General features: G+C 44.1%; 1 protein-coding gene across 1 annotated transcript; it reads left to right on the forward strand.

Moving 5' to 3' along the window:
• The first annotated feature begins 1,070 nt into the window (after window positions 1-1,070).
• On the forward strand, window positions 1,071-12,421 carry EEF2KMT (eukaryotic elongation factor 2 lysine methyltransferase). Its single transcript, XM_048495557.1, has 8 exons — window positions 1,071-1,396; window positions 8,148-8,210; window positions 8,466-8,546; window positions 9,010-9,111; window positions 9,640-9,773; window positions 10,081-10,388; window positions 11,184-11,333; window positions 11,792-12,421. Exons 1-8 carry the CDS (start codon window positions 1,283-1,285, stop codon window positions 11,890-11,892), a joined length of 1,053 nt encoding a protein of 350 aa, XP_048351514.1. The 5' UTR covers window positions 1,071-1,282; the 3' UTR covers window positions 11,893-12,421.
• The last annotated feature ends 4,653 nt before the right edge of the window (window positions 12,422-17,074 follow it).

Consider the following 17,074-nt stretch of genomic DNA (forward strand, 5'->3'; position numbering starts at 1 on the left):
CCCAGCGCTCTTTTTGGGGAAACGCCGCCGTGAAGCCGTTGCCAAGCAAACGGCAGCGGCTTCACGCCGCCTCCCCCACCCGGCACTTACCTTGTCCCCGGGCCTCCGGCGCGTCGCCGAGGCCTGGGGACACGCCCCCCTGCCCTGCGCCGCTGGAGCAGGCGCGCAGGGCCAGGGGGCGTGTCCCCAGGCCTCAGCGACGCGCCGGAGGCCCAGGGACATGCCGGGTCGGCCGGGCGCCGGCGCTCCGTGGCGCCGGCTGCCCGGCTGTTCCCAGGACCGTCCATGCGGATGGTCCCAGCGTCGTCGGGTCGGCGTCATAAACGCCGACCTGGCCGTTTCCGCCTTCGTGCGGAAACGGCCTTTATATTTATACCCCACCCTACCCCCAAAGGGCTCAGGACGGCTTACACTGGCATAAAGCCTAAAATCAGTCAGTTTGCCAGGCTACAGGTGGTCAGTCCAAAACATGCACCTGTATGGATGAAGGTACATTAACACTATTTGTCATACAACCGACCCCACTTTCATTATAGTCTCCAGGTTGTGGCTGGAGGTGTCCTGAAATTACAAGAGATCACTTTCTCCTTTGGAAGGTGAACCCGATGGCATCACACCCCCAACCTTATCCTCCCCAGGCTGGCCACCCACCAACCACTAGGTATTTCCCAACACAGAGCCAGCATCAAGTGCCAGACCTATAACAGCCAGTGAGTGGTTAAGAGCAGGTGGATTCTAATCTGGAGAACCAGGTTTGATTCCTCACTCCTCCACCTGAGCGGCAGAGGCTTATCTGGTGAACCAGATGTGTTTCCGCACTTCTGCATTCCTGCTGGACTAGTCACAATTCTCTCCAAACTCTCCCAGCCCCACCTGCCTCACAAGGTGTCTGTTGTGGAGAGAGGAAGGGAAAGGAGCTTGTATTGTTACCCGCTTTGAGACGCCTTACAGGAGAAAAAGGTGGGATATAAATCCAAAACTCTTCTCCCCTCCTTCTCTATAAGAGACCGCCCTTCTGTATATGCTCAAAGCGAAAGGAACCGCCCCCTAGCCAACCAGGGGAAGAGGGGCAGTGCGCAAGCGCCATCCGCTGGACACGTGTGTGTCTCACTTTTGAACCCCGATCTTGGCACGCAGATAGGTGCAGGGGCTAGATCCTGCTCAATGCTAGACGCCCAGGACCCCCAGCTGCTCTTTCGGTGCATGGCCCTTCCCCTGCGCCCCCACCCCCCCAAGGCAGGGCGCGTTGCGTACGGAGGAAGAGGAGGAGGAGGAGGAGCCCATGGCGGAAAAGCAGGCAGCCGAGGAAGAAAAGGACCCTCCATACGACCAGCTAGAGCTCCGCTTTCAGCGTGGCTTCCTGGCCGGGAGGCGAGTGGCTGATCTGCCCTGGAAGGTGTGTGATTGGGAGGGGAGGGGGGGGTGTGATGAGATCTAAGAGCTGGGTGACACAGGCACATACACACCCCGAAAAAACCCCTAGGGACTGAGATCGTTTGGAGAGGGTGGCAGTTCCCTTGTGTCATTGGAGAGAGGGGAGGGCAGTTTGCATTTGGGGAAGGAGAGAGTGGGACGGTTTTAGGGTCTTTTCTGGGCTCATTATTTGGATGTGCCCCTTTGTCCCAGCCCCCAAGGGAGGCGAGCGTGCAAATAGGAGAAACTAAACCTTGGCTGAGGTTTCCTGGGGCATGGGTGGCAGAGGGGGGAATTCGAACCCAGGGCAGCTGCGTGTCTTGCTCTTAGCCACTTTTCTGGCTGTTGACAGTTTGTCAGGGCTTGAACCTTGAAGCAATCAACGAACTATGTATGGTATATCAGCAGCGTTTATTGATCAGCAGCAACGCACCCAGCTTGGCAAAGCCAGCTCTAGGCAATCTGGCTTATGCTACCCATTTTATTACAATGTTGATCCCCCCCCCTTTTTGGGGGGCAGAGGTGCTCCAAAATTGGCAATAGACAGAAACAAAGTCACCTGGCATCCTACCCCCACAGGACAGCAGAAAGAACCTTCTTTCCCATGTGACTAGACAGTCAGGGGAAGGCATAGTTATCTACAGAGCATGTGAAGCCATAAAGCAAAAGATCAAGGAAAATGTCCCAGAGTAGCAGCAATAGCATATAGCAGGCTGGTTACGTATATCTTCTAGCAGTTACATGTAGGAGTGCATCTCAGTCACCAGATACAGTCCCCCTAACACAGCTCAACAGATCCAGTTTTGACCGTTGGAGGATGCAAGGGCCACACAATTCAGTTCATACTCCACCTCTGCCTCCTGCTGATTTGGGGTTTTTGGAGGGGAGGTCCACTTTTCAGCTCCCATGGCATTCCCAGCAGCAAAGGCACGCAGCCAAGAAGTTACTGACAGTCAGCTGCGTGACACTGGAAATGTGTTTGGTTATATTTAACAGTGTTGCGTATGTATGGATAGGCAATGTGCACCCAGTCATATTAAGTTTAGCCAATAATTTAGCTGACCTGGATGGCCAAGGCTAGCCCAACCTACCCAGCTCACAGAAGCTAAGTAAGGTTAACTCGGGTCAGTGTTGGGATGGTAAATTCCAAATTGAGGGTTGAGATGAAGGGCCATCTAATCAAGCATCCTCAATTTGATGACCCTAGAAGGTACGCACACAGGCCTTGTTGTTGTCTGCCAACAACTACTTTTTATGAATGTGGACATTTCAAGAGATGTGTTGACTAGTAACTGGATGTATTCCGGTTTGTCTAACAACCTTTGAAAGCAGTCTACTATCACCGCATCTTGTGGCAGTGAATTCCACCAGCAAGTGACACGTTGTGTAAAATAGTGCCTTTCTTTTGTCTAGCCTAAGATTCCTCACATTTAACTACTGTGTCTTCCAGTTGCATGCTGGAACCTCTGAATTAACCCACTGCTTTGAAAGGAAATACAGAGTATGGGGACTTCATGATTCTCTCCTCTGGACAGTGAATTCAGATCTTTTTATTTGTATTTCAATTTGTCTTTTCAATTTGTCTTTCCTTCCATGATGGTTCCTAAAGTTTGCAGAACCTGTTCTGTTCTCACCTAAGCTAGATTGTAGAGCAAACTGTGCTTTAACCTTTGCTGGGGTCCTTGAGCCTGGACTTTGTGAGAAAGGTACAAGATCTACTTCTTAATCCACTCTTTGAGTACAGTTTGAAAGTGAAAAAGCTCTTCTGAGTCCCCAATTAAGAGCATTTACCCGGTGGATTGATCCATGTCTATTTTTAAATGTTGCTAACACCAACCCCTGCCTACAGCTGTTTTGGCACTTGAAAAAGGACCTTGTCTTGGCCTGCTAGGGGCCTGAGTGGCATACATCTAGAGCCTAAAGTCAGTTACAACAATTAATTGGCACTGTGTGATTTCAAACTGACAATAAGACAGCATGAAATCTGAATCATGCATGAGCTCAAATAAAGCTTTCTCCGAAGTTGTATCTTAGTGGCTAGGAAAATACTATTACTGCAGGACTTCCTGAGCAAGATGCCAAAGCAAATGTAGAAGATTATTTCAAGATACCTTCAACTCTACCGTGTTGGTTATTAAAAATTGAAATGGCCTTTTCTCACGGGATAACTGTTTTGGTCTTACCTTTTTCTTCCTCCGCGTGCTGCTGTCATGGATGGCAGAGGAAATAAATAAATCAAGGGCATTACAATATGCTTCCTCCAAAAGAGACGCAGTACAGTTTAGATGTCTGTTCGTCCACCTGTCAAAGTTGAAAAGAAAGGAAGGGGAAAACATGTACAAAATGTTAAAACCGGGGGGGGGGGGGGGGGTTAAATGGGTGTGGCTATTACTAATATTTTATAGGGAGGAACCATCAATTTTAGAGCCTAATATGTTCTCTAGTGGCCCCCACTTTGTGGAATGGCCTGTTTGAGGAAGTTAGGAAGGCTCCCCCCCTTCCTGGTTTTGCACAAACTGAATTATTTTTTGCAGAGGTAATAATGATATAATGAAATGTTTCCAAAAGATGGTTTGGTAAAGTGTATGGCTTTGTAGACTACACACTGCTGCTATAAGTATGTGTACAGTAGACACTGTTGCTACCAGTATGACCAAGCTGTGTGATTTCTGCATTGTTTAACATGTCATTACAGGGGCTATGTTCAGTTTCACCTCTGTTTTAAGATTTCTGCCATTCAAACCCTATGGTAATTTGAGTGGATTCTCTGTTTCTGTTGATTTACTCGGCACAAACTGTGTGATCTGCCTAGAGTCCCAATAAGGACTGAATCAATGTGTGAACTTAAATCAGTGTCATGATACTGTGATGCTTTTCTGCATGTTGTTTTCCTGACAGGAAGTCCCTCCCCTCATTAATCTGGGTCTCCTTTGACCTAGAAAAGAAGAAGAGCAGTTTAGATTTATACCCCACTTTTATCTCCTTTAAGGAGACTCCGTGCGGCTTACAAACTGTTTTCTGTTCCTCTCCCCGCAACAGACACCTCGTGAGGCAGGTAAAGCTGAGAGAGTTCAGGGAGTACTGTGACTAGCCCAAGGTCACCCATCTGGCTTCATGTGTAGAAGCAGGGAAACAAAACCATTTCACCAGATTAGTGTCGGCTGCTCATGTGGAGGAGTGGGAATCAAATCCAGTTCTCCAGATTAGAGTCCACCACTCTTAGCCACTACACCAGGATGGCTCTAGGGTAATACTCTAACCACTGTACTGTGCTGTTTTCTGTAGGGAGCCAGAATGGTCAGCTAGATGATCGAAAGTCTGGCCTGGCCACAAATTCAACAAGTTATGCCACTAAAACTACTGTTAAGGTGTTTAGATTCACAATATTCTATGGGATACAATGAAAACAGGAGAAAAACACAGCTGCAAACAAGTTTTCCACAGGAATCAGTACAGCATGAACAAAATTTCATGTGTAAGATAGCAGCACACAAAATCAGAAACAAGTGAAACATGCAGCGTACTCATCTAGCTTGATTTTCAGTCCCATTTTGATCCACCAAGCATATATGGGGATTGGTTGTAGGTATCGTTCCTACCATCTTGATGCTCAGCATTCTTCTTCTTGGGTTGGAAACAGCAGAGAGTGTTTCTTTTAATGCAAAAAGGGGGGGGGGGAATTAAAAGTAAAATTATTGAGACTGATTTCTCATTCCGTGGCGAGGCATTTCAGCTCATCTGCCGGTAGCATTTTGTGATTTAGAGCACAAAGTCAATTTCGGCAACACAATCCGTGGACAGAAAATTTCCTGCTATATTCGGAACAGAACAGTGGCAACTGCTGATATATATGTGAGTGGTTATAGAATTAAACATTTCTGCTCATTAATTCCTTTTGCGTAGTCTACTGTTATTTCTCCAACTGCCCAGAGTAGCACAAATCTCTTAGTAGTATTATATCTCTTTCTCTCTCTCAAACCTTTCCCTTTATTAAAGCATTTTCCTGTCCATTGCACTAGAATATGACCTTATGTACTATGTATGACCATCTACCTGTCCATTGCACTATAGTATTACCATCTACCTGTCCATTGCACTATTGCCTTATGTACATACACTATAATATGACATTGATAGCAAGTGTCATTAGCAGGGCGCTGGGTTTGCTTAAATCTCCTGTTAGTAAAAATTAACCTCATCTCAGCCTGGCCCACTTTGCATGGTTGGTGCAAAAAAAGGATGAAATAGGAGAACCACAAGCACCGTCCTGAGCTTTTTTGGAGGAAAACCTCATCCCATCCTAGAGGAATTTAGGAATTATTTACTCAAATTATATGGCAGTATGCAGTTTGTTTGTTCTCTCAGCAAAGTTTGAAGCCTTCCTGAAACTCACAGGGTTCAAAACAAACACTCTAGATAGAGAAACATCCAAGCAAAGTAGTCTGATAAATTCTGACATGGTGACTAAAGCCAGCAGGTATAATGTTCTCATACCATTTTAGTAATCTCTTTGCAAGTTACCATAAGTAAAGAAAACAGCCATCTCTTCTATAATTAAGTTCAGACAGTTAGTTTCCCTCCCACCTCAAGTTTAGGTAGGTAGGTAGGTAGGTAGGTAGGTAGGTAGGTAGGTAGGTAGGTAGGTAGGTAGGTAGGTAGGTAGGTAGGTAGGTAGGTAGGTAGGTAGGTAGGTAGGTGAATGAATGATAGACAGACAGACAGACAGACAGACAGACAGACAGACAGACAGACAGGTAGATGATAGACAGGTATGGATGGATAGACAGGTAAATGAATAGGTGGACAGACGGACAGGTAGATGATAGACAGGTAAGTAGGTGGGTAGGTAGACAGACAGACAGATAGAACAGGTACTGAGAAATGAAAATTAGTAAACATCCTGAGGTAAAAGTTGTATGGTTTTACTTTCTCAAGTGTTTCTGTAATGAAACATTACCAGTGTTAAGCTGTCTATAAAGAAAAGATGCCTCTTATACAGACACAGAGAGAGACTTCATTTTATATATATAGGCCCATTACCAAAGACCTCCCTCGCCATAGGCTCTGCTAACAGGGGCCTACACTTATGTTTAAAATGTAGGGCCCTGTCAGCCAATATGTATATATATAATGAAGTCTGTGTGCATATAAGAAGTAGCTCCTTTATTTATAGATCGATATTTGAAAAAGCAGCTTCAGTAACAGAGGCCTATGTTTCATTGCAGTCATTAGAAACACTTCAGGAAGTGAAACCACACAACTTTTACCTCAGGACTTTCACAAATTTTAACCTTTACCCTCATGTTTTTTAACTATAAGTGATGTTTCTACATTTCCCAGACATCTGGATAGCCTTTGTGTGGGATATCAAGGTTATTTTTCCATAAGGACTAACCCAAAAAGTGCCTTGGGGCTTTGCATCACTCCTGGCTAGCAGACTGAGTGAGCTCACCTCAGACAGATGCAGAATAGCCGTAGTATCAACAGAGGTTGCCAACTGGCCTGGAGGAAAATGTCCTCTCCCTTTAATTGAGGCTTAATGTGGGGCAATGAGCATCTGGGGTTTTTTATGGCATTAAGGCAAATAGCATTGCCTCGTAAATAACACTATTAGAGCCATTATTTTTTTTTCTTAAGCAATTCACAACCATAACTATATGCCCTCAGATAGACTGCCTTTTGCCTCTGGGTTTGGCAGCCTCTCCCCGTGGCTTCGTAGGGTTGGAATTTTTGCACTGAAAAGCTGTCTCTTTTTGAAATTACAGGACCAATGCATGCTGGCTCCCACTTTGGGGTTTACCTGCTGCTATGGTAGCCATTTTGGGGGTTACCTGCTGTCATGGCAACCATTTTGTGGTGGGACAGCAAGGTTTGGAAATCCCTGTAGAAACCCAGCACCTTGCTAGTTTTAAAAGTGAACACACCATTACTCCCATGTAAGAAACTTTGATTTAGGGAAACAGTGCAAAAGTTCCCCTATTTGATGCTCCACAGGATACAGATTGTGCTATATGAACTGGTGATAGACGCAATGTGGTGTAGTGGTTAGACCTGAGCTCAAATCCTGCCATAGAGTTCAGAAAGTGATCTTGGGCCAGTCGTTCTCCTGCAGCCTAATCTACCTCATCTGATTTTGGGAGGATAAAACAGAAGAGGGCAACAGAGTCGTGAGAAATCATGGGTTATGAAGAAAACAGTGGCCTACTTTACAAGGCCGTTGTAAGCATTGTTGCAAGAGAATTTATGTGAAGTCTTTGTATCATGGCATATATGTGAGAAACATTGATCATCTTTTTAAATTTGGGTTTTAAATGTTTATTACGGTACCAGTGCTCTGCATAATGCATGTTCCAAAGTCTTGGGATCACAATCTGATGGGCCTTTTGTAAAAATGTGTCCCCCAAACCATCTTCCTGTAATATAAATTGAATTATGGATTTCCTAGTTTGGTTTACAGTCTTCTAGTTATCAGCTTGAACAACAATAAGCTGTTGACCTACTTAACAGATAGAGAACAGATAACTGCTCTTTGACTCCTTCCGCACGTGCAGAATAATGCACTTTCAATGCATGTTCACAATTGTTTGCAAGTGGATTTTGCTATTCTGCACAGTAAAATCCAGCTGCAAAGTGCATTGAAAGTTGATTGAAAGTACGTTATTCTGCATGCATGGAAGGGGCCTTTCTTTGGCAGCCATTTTGTTTTTCTGACCATTTTGTATTTTACCTTATAGGATCTTGAGCAGACACTAAAGATTTCAAAAGATTCCTCATCATTGCTGGCTATTTTGCAAAAGGTAAAAAAACCCTATTATTAATCAAATACTAGTTGGCCAACTTGATACTGTGGAGAAACTTAGAACAGGAGAATCTCAGCTTCTTTCACTCTCAGTATTATGTACAAGGAGAAAAGCTAGATGGAGTAGAGCTTGCACACCAAAGAATAATCTAACTCATGCTCGTAACAAACAATCTGTTTTGGGTGTGACATCTGGGTACAGCTATTATTTTTCCAATGTAAATCAGTCAGTTCTGTTTTTCAATTATTTCAGACTGTTCTTCACCCACTGTGCCTGAAATATCCTCCCTCGGTGAATTACAGGAGACACTTCTTGTCCGAACTCATAAAGCAGGTAATATGAACTTTCAGCCATCAAACTTTGGTAGCAAAAATATGCTGGTGGTGTTTAAAGTAACACCCAGGCCCCATCCGCACATGCAGAATAATGCACTGTTAATGCACTTTGCAGCTGGATTTTACAGTGCAGAATAGCACAATCTACTTGAAAACAATTGTGAAAGTGGATTGAATGTACATTATTCTGCATGTGCAGAAGAGGCCTCAGATTGTAATCCTAGGGGCATGAATGCCTGAAAGTTACCTGCCATCCACTACCCTTAGTTTCGGGACTGAGGGAAAAGGATTGGTGCTCATTTCTTCCTCATCTCTCCCCTCACCAGACGACAGCCAAGAGGACACATCCTCATTGGCCTCTGTTTCCTAGCCCCTTAAAGAAATTAAATGGGTGTGTGATCCTATAACTGTGTTTGTGTGACATCTTGAGGTAATAAATTGACCAAGTGTCTCTCTTTCAGCACGAATGTACAGCAGCTGAGCCACTGGATGAGCTATATGAAACCCTCGGCGATGTCTTAAATTCAGAAGCTTCCGCACACTGCTACAAAAGCTTCATCTTGGTAAATGTACAAAAATCTTTGTTTTCTTGACCATAGTGCATGCAACATAGCTGCCTTTTATGCTTCTTAACCTCCTCCCTAACAGAAATCTGGGGATCCCTGGTCTACTTTGTTTTTGAAACAACCTGTTTACAGCAAATGCTCCATTACACTGGCTTTCTGGCTGTTACTTTTATGTATACATTTCAGATGCTCCTACCATATGAGGCCGCTCACAAAGAAATGTGCTCAGTTTTTATTATCTGACATTAACATGGTTGAACTGCTTCTGCAAAGAAATGGGAGATGAAATAGTAAGATGGTCTTTAGGCTAAACTGGACAATCCCGTGAAGGAGGGGTAGCATACCCGTGAAATAAACAAAATAAAATCATTAAATAATTTGGCGGGGGGGGGGGGGGGCTCAGACTTAGTAAAATGGATCGTGTTCCTCCCAAATATTGCTCCAACATGCCTTTTGGATGAAACAAACAACACTGTTTTAAAATAGTGTGGTGCATGGCTTGTGCTAGCAATTGTTTTCTGATAGCCCTCAGGCGATGCTGTTACGGTTCGTGAAAACGTGGCAATAATTTCACAAGGGACCACAGGTCTTGTCACATGGGATGCTGGTCTTTACCTAGCTGAATGGGCGCTGGAACACCCTTTCGTTTTCACTAACAGGTAATGCATCACATGTTGTCTTGGGCTGGCTGGGCTTGGGCAAAAGAGAGAGGTCATGACTTAGCCATGGAATTTCTTTCTGTTGCAGAGCAGGGGGTTATTTATTTCAGCTACTCTTCAACCACTTCTCAATGCAAAATTCCCAGGGCAGCATGCTGCACAGACAAAAAAAAAAGAAAACAAATTAAAAAGAGACTACATAATGCCCATAATATTGGCAGGATGCTGCAATTTAACGCTGTACAGAAGAGAGGCTGAAAAGACAGGGAGAGGAAATGTAAACAAAATGTATTTATTACATTTTCAGGAGGATCTTGGAATTAGGAAGCGGGACCGGCCTGACGGGAATTGCAATCTGCAGAACTTGTCACCCCAAGGCATATATCTTCAGCGATTACCACCAGCGTGTTCTCGAAGAGCTGTCGGAGAATATCCGCTTGAACGGCTTTTTTCTGCAGTGTGAATGTTACAGTCTTGGCAGGGCAAAATGCAGATGTCACGAGGCGGAACTGGCCGAATTGCACGGCCCCTGTGTAACTGTTGCAGAACTGGATTGGAACTTGGGTACCAAAGAACAACTTGCAGAATTTAGAGCGGAAGTTGTCGTTGCTGCAGGTAAGCACCAGGCAGGAGGGAATCTACTTTGCGGTAACTTAACAAAGAGGACATTCAACCTGTAGGATTTGGCATACCAGTTTCAATGTGTGTGCATACAAGCGAGCATATATATGTGAAACTGTTGTTCATTGGTCAGTCTAGCTCAGGGTGGTCCACCAAGACCCTCCAAGGCCTTTTGATATTTCTGCATTTGTGTACTTGATAAAGTAAAAGAAGGTTGCTCGTTCTGTATGCATGCATTTTCATTTCCCCATTTTGTTGTTGCCAGCGTTCCTGATTAGTTTGGACCTTCTAATACCTTTTTCAAACATTGTGTGCCACTTGTATGCACTTAGTTAAAAAATAAAATGGCTAAAATGCACGTGGATTTTAGCAGGGGAAGTTTGGTGCTAGGAATGAGAAGATGGTGCCAAAATAAGGCTTAATTGGCACAAGGGAGAAAGAAAAAGAAAATTGGATTTTGAAATTGAAAATATACAAAGCCACCATATACTGAGGCCCCTTCCGCACAGCAGAATAATGCACTTTCAATCCACTTCCTCAATTGTTTGCAAGTGGATTTTGCTATTCCGCACAGCTGCAAAGTGCATTGAAAGTGGATTGAAAGTGCATTATTTTGCATGTGCAAAAGGGGCCTGAGTCAGATTCTTGTTGCATCTAGCTAACTCGACCTTATCTACTCTGAGTGGAAACAGTTCACCAGGATCTCTGGCAGAGAAAAGTCTTTCCCAGATTCTCGCTAGTCTTGGTCTGCCAAATTGTCCATTCTTGCCTTCTCTCTTTTCCCACTAGATGTGATATATGATCCAAATGTAACAAAGTCCCTGGTTGCCATCTTGCAGCGACTGCTCACGTGCACTGATGCTGAGAACCTCCCAGAAATCTACATTGCCTCTACCTGCCGAAATCCAGACACTTACTGCCATTTCCAAAGGACACTTGGTATGTACCCCTTCCAGAGTACACTATGATTTCACCCTTCATGGACAGGCTTCGTAGAGAAAGAATGTGTAGCTGAGCTGGAGTGAACTAAAACATTTGCTGAGTATGGTGAGGTGCCTACATGTGAGCTGATAGCGTGTCACCATTCATTTGCCTGCCTGTCAGCATCTGCTGATTTTCCACGAAGGAGTTTTAGGCATAGTTGGGCAGAAAAGGGCGCAGCCAGCAAAGGCCCTTTCCACACATGCAGAATAATGCACTTTCAATCCACTTTCAATGCACTTTGAAGTTGGATTTTACTGTGCAGAACAGCAACACCCACTTGCAAACAGTTGTGAAAGTGGACTGAAAGTGCATTATTCTGCATGTGCGGAAGGGGCCAGAAAGATGACAACGATTTTTGGGCTACGCTATTCTGCACAGTCATGTAACACTTTTCTTTCTGCCTCTTCTTCCAGAAGACGTTGGGATCAGATGGGAAGTTGTCCCTGGGCCCCAGAAGAACTTTTTCCCTTACAACCGGAGTACCAAGATAACAATTATGAAATTCCTTCTTTAAGCCCCACCCACTCCAATCTTTATTGCATAGTTGGAACCTTTTGAGCCAAGGAAACTTTCTAGCTCCAGACCACAATGATACCAGCAGGCATTCTGACACTCATTGGTAGCTCTAGTTAGCAATAGTTTAATGTATCACACTGGAAAATACACCACTAACAATGGTCACTATCTTTACCAAGGAAACTTTAGTAATCCTGTGTGCTGCTGTATTATTTTCTTACGTTTGTGTCTTTAGCTTTCAAGCCTATCTCAAGATCTAGCAACTGGGTTTTCTAAAAACAAGTTCCAGCATCTTCCGAGTTCTGCACACAGTGCTGAAATTCTGGTCATCTTGCAGTCTCAGAATATGCCCATTATTGCCATATCTACTTTATATGAATTATCTATAAAATCCTACTAGTTGTTGTACTTAACCAAACTTGGAACTGGGGAAGGGGGAGAGAAACATGAGAGAAACATGGGAAACAAGGAGCAGCAGTGGCGTAGGAGGTTAAGAGCTCGTGTATCTAATCTGGAGGAACCGGGTTTGATTCCCAGCTCTGCCACCTGAGCTGTGGAGGCTTATCTGGGGAATTCAGATTAGCCTGTACACTCCCCCACACGCCAGCTGGGTGACCTTGGGCTAGTCACAGCTTCTCGAAGCTCTCTCAGCCCCACCTACCTCACAGGGTGTTTGTTGTGAGAGGGGAAGGGCAAGAGAGATTGTAAGCCCCTTTGAGTCTCCTGCAGGAGAGAAAGGGGGGATATAAATCCAAACTCTTCTTCTTCTTCTCTTTTTTAAACTTTTCTTTTGTAACTCTTGTCTCTGCATCATGGGAGCTAGAAATGTCAAAGAAAAGGGGGGCATTTTTTGATGATGCAGCATCTTTGCGACGTTGGAAAAGGTTCCGTTTACTAGTACCCCCTGTTGGTGCTAAAGGTGGAGAAGTCTTCTTAGGATTCTCTGCAACCACCTCCGTCCCGTTGCCAGTGTTAAGCGAAATGAACCAATGGTGTTAACAGTATAAAACAACTTCATGTGATCCAAGATAAAAATCTGAGATTCTGATGACTTGAATTAAACTCGAGCTCCATGTTAAGTATCGTCATTTTCATCTCCTCTGTTAAGTATCTGGTTAAGCTCATATGCTTTTCTTGTTCAGTTTTGGCTGTGTAACTTGCTGGGAGGGAGATGAAATGTAAGATCACTAGGCTTAGAAATGTGACAACAGCGGACAGGGTGTATATTGCTGCCTTTTGCTTTCAAATTATTACATTTTAACCCCCACCACTTTGCTTAAGGAGTTGAAGTCATTTGCTCGTAATCCCAGGCAAGGAACCTTTTCTTGGATTACAGAATTGTCTGAAAGGTATCAAAAGAAACATCTCAATGTTGCAGTCTCTCTTTCTGCACTCCTATATAATAGTACCCAGATCTGATCAAATCCTGGCTCCTTTCCCACATTCCAGAGGGAAGAAATATTTTGCAGCAGTAATCACTGTAAGTCATAAAGCTCCTCAAAGGCCCACCAATTGATGGTGTCGTATGTATCTACATTATAGGAAACAATTCTTGAAAACCCCACAAGAGAGAACTTGACAATAGACCTCCCATGCCCATACACACAGTCAAACACCTTATAATTTTTCCAGTATTTTACTTTCTACTCTTTTCTCTGCCAAGGAACTTAAGGTGGCTTACAATATTTTAAAAATCCCAGCCTGTTTAAGTAAGGACCCTGTCTTTGGCAGCCACCCCTATTTCAGATATTGGTGGCGCATTTCGGTTATTCAGGCACTATTAGGTTTGTGCTCAAAATGCATTCAAGAGAAACCTGAATATATTCAGTGTCCCTCAATGACCAGAATGCTAAAAATCATATGCTAAGGTATTCCATAAAAAAATAGTTGGGAAACCAACAGCTCCCTAGCACAGGAGTACATTTCAGCTGCAACTGGCGCTGGGTGATTGTGAGACCTCTGTATTATAGTGGTAATAGAAGAAGAAGGGGGAGGGGGAGGGGGAGGAGTTTGTCCCCCCCTTCTCTCATGTAAGGAGACTCAAGGCGACTTACAAATTCCTTTCCCTTCCTCTCCCCACAACAGACACTTTATGAGGTGGGTGGGGCTGAGAGAGTTCTGGACAAACTAGTCCAACGGCACCCAGCAGGAATGTAGGAGTGGGGAAACAAATCCAGTTCACCAGAAAACAGTCTGCCACTCATGTGGAGGAGAGGGAATCAAACCCAGCTTTCCACATTAGAGTTCACCACTCTTAACCACTACACCACCCTGGCTCTTGGACTGTATTATTGGGACCCCTTGGATCTCCCCAGCACTTTCAGGAAAGCATCTTTGATATCCTTGTTCCTCAGGCTGCATATAATGGGATTCAGCATGGATTTTATCACTGAATAGAAGAGAGAAATCAACTTATCCCTCTCATCTGAGTTGCCAGACTGTGGCCTCATGTACGTAAACATGCCGCTCCCGTAGTAGATGGTCACCACAGTCAGGTGTTCCGAGCAAATGGAAAAGGCTTTCTGCTTCCCATCTGTTGAGGAAATCCTCAATATGGCCACAACGATGCGAACAACAGGATCAAGATGAACGGAAGAAGCAAAGTGAACATGCTGTCTGTGACCATCATGACCTCGTTCTTAGAGAGGTCCTGTCCAGGACACGCCAACTGAAACAGGATTGGGTCCTCCCAGAACAAATGGTCTATGACGAAGTTGCACAGGGATCGCTTCACTGTAAAAGAAGGGGCCACCGAGAACAGAAAGCTGCTGACCCATGCTCCAGTAGCCAGGGAGATACAGATTGCCTTGTTCATCACCGTTGTGTAATGGAGAGGGTGGCATATGCACTATTACCACTTCAACTTTTTGAGTGCAATGTCTAAAATAATAAACACCCGTTGCAATCAGGCTGTTATTCAAATCAGTATATTCGTTTTTCATATACTGCAGTAATTTTTATAGTCATTGATTTTTATAGTCAGTTTGACATCTGCATTTAAACACAGTATAATATTTCTATCATCAGTATTCAATACTTATTAATTCTTATCAATAGTCCATTCAAATCAATTCCAAAATCAAAGCTTCATTCATACATATTTACAATTTCATTCATAAAGGTACGTCATTCATTTGAGTATACAAAAACGCTTCGCACGTATGAGACATTTTTCGCATATCTTCTTCAGTGTAATTAATCTTTCATCCAATTAAATGATGGAGGCTTCCAATGGGTACATCTGCAATTAAAGACACATATACATATGTATATGTGTCTTTAATTGCAGATGTACCCATTGGAAGCCTCCATCATTTTTGTATACTCATATGAATGACGTACCTTTATGAATGAAATTGTATATTTGTATGAATGTGCACGCTACTGGAATACGAAACTAGAGTAAGAACTGGAGAACCTTTTTGAAAACTGTAGTAGACGTATGCCGATGACGCCACATCACAGGCAGAAAACAGTGAAGACCTGAAACAATTACTGATGAAGGTTAAAGCAGAAAGTGCCCAAGGCAAAGTCACCACCAAAAAGACAAAAGTTAACAACTGCTGAGAAATTAGACAATTTTAAAGTTGATGATGAAGAAGCTGGACTTGTTCAAGACTTTCTGTTCCTTGGCTCCATTGTCAACCAAAAGGAAGACTGCAAGCAAAATGAGATTGAGACCAGGAAGAACATCTATGAAGAAGAAGAGTTTGGATTTATATCCCCCCTTTCTCTCCTGTAGGGGACTCAAAGGGGCTTACAATCTCCTTGCCCTTCCCCCCCTCACAACAAACACCCTGTGAGGTAGGTGGGGCTGAGAGCACTCCAGAGAGCTGTGACTAGCCCAAGGTCACCCAGCTGGCGTGTGTGGGAGTGCACAGGCTAATCTGAATTCCCCAGATAAGCCTCCACAACTCAAGCAGCAGAGCCAGTTCCTCCAGATCAGAGTGCACCTGCTCTTAGCCACTTCGCCACTGCTGCTCCTCAAGGAGCTAGGAAAGATCCTTGAGTTCAAGGATGTGTCACTGTGGCAACCAAGATAATTTATATCGTAGTATTCCTCGTTATTATGAACAGATGTAAAAGTGGGACAATGAAGAAAGTTAACCAAAAGAAAGTCGATTCATTTCAAAGATGGTGCTGGAGGACCACCACAAAAGAATAAGTGAGTTCCACACTAAATCAAACCTGAACAAAGAAGCAGAAGAAGAAACCCTCAGTGTGTGGTCAGTGTGGTGCAGTATCTGGGAGATTAGTATCTGGTGGATACCAGATTAACACTGGGGGGCTCGGGTTGAATTCCCCACGTGGCTTAGAAGCTTATTGCTGTGTGACCTTGGGCAAGTCACATCCTCTCAGCCTAACCTAATTCACAAGGTAATTGTTGTGAGGATGGAAGAGAGGAAAGCGAGTCCCACATTGGGGGAAATGGCAGGGCAAAAATGAATTGTTCAATAAAAAATAAATATGGACTAGCAAATTTGCACATTTTATTAGCCAGACATCAACACCTGGTTAGGCAAATTTCAGAAGCATGTTCTGCTTCCTCCTGATTTTAATTTTACAAATGGATCCTTTTGCATACGCATCCATTTTGCATATGGGCTGCCGCTTTGAACGGGCGTTGGATTTTTTGTCCCCAAGTTTTATATTTCTAAGATGCTTAATCGTAAACCTTCAGTAGGATGTTGTGGGTTTTCCGGGTTGTATGGCCGTTTCCCAGTAGTATTTTCTCCTGACGTTTCGCCTGCATCTGTGGCTGGCATTTTCAGAGGGTCCTCTGAAGATGCCAGCCACAGATGCAGGCGAAACATCAGGAGAAAATACTACTGGAACACAGACATACAACCCGGAAAACCTACAACATCCTAGTGATTCCGGCTTTGAAAGTCTTCGACAATACATAAACCTTCATTTAGTGGTTCAGACAACTTTTGCCCCATCTCTTTTGCTTATGTTGACAGTTCATCTTCTGAATCTCTCTCCTGGAGCACAGCCCCCTCTGTTAGTAGACTCCATCATCACTCAGGTAATTCTGCTAGCCTCGCACCTCTGAAAAGCTCAGCCAGTGATACCCAGAGGCCTACCCACCCCTCTATGACATCAGGGCAACTTAACCAATCGCCAGACCCTCACTGTATCTTAACGCAGATGAAGCCAGAAGCCAACACACAACATTC

The sequence above is a fragment of the Sphaerodactylus townsendi genome, linkage group LG04 (genome assembly GCF_021028975.2).
Source record: "Sphaerodactylus townsendi isolate TG3544 linkage group LG04, MPM_Stown_v2.3, whole genome shotgun sequence".
In the NCBI taxonomy this organism is placed as follows: domain Eukaryota; kingdom Metazoa; phylum Chordata; class Lepidosauria; order Squamata; family Sphaerodactylidae; genus Sphaerodactylus; species Sphaerodactylus townsendi.

What these genes read in the sequence shown, in the direction of transcription:
- EEF2KMT (XM_048495557.1), top strand. Translation starts at nt 1,283, where the DNA reads ATGGCGGAAAAGCAGGCAGCCGAGGAAGAAAAGGACCCTCCATACGAC. An exon ending in TGCTGGCTATTTTGCAAAAG is followed by an intron (nt 8,211 to 8,465) that starts GTAAAAAAACCC and finishes CAATTATTTCAG; the next exon opens with ACTGTTCTTCACCCACTGTG. An exon ending in GGAAGTTGTCGTTGCTGCAG is followed by an intron (nt 10,389 to 11,183) that starts GTAAGCACCAGG and finishes TTTTCCCACTAG; the next exon opens with ATGTGATATATGATCCAAAT.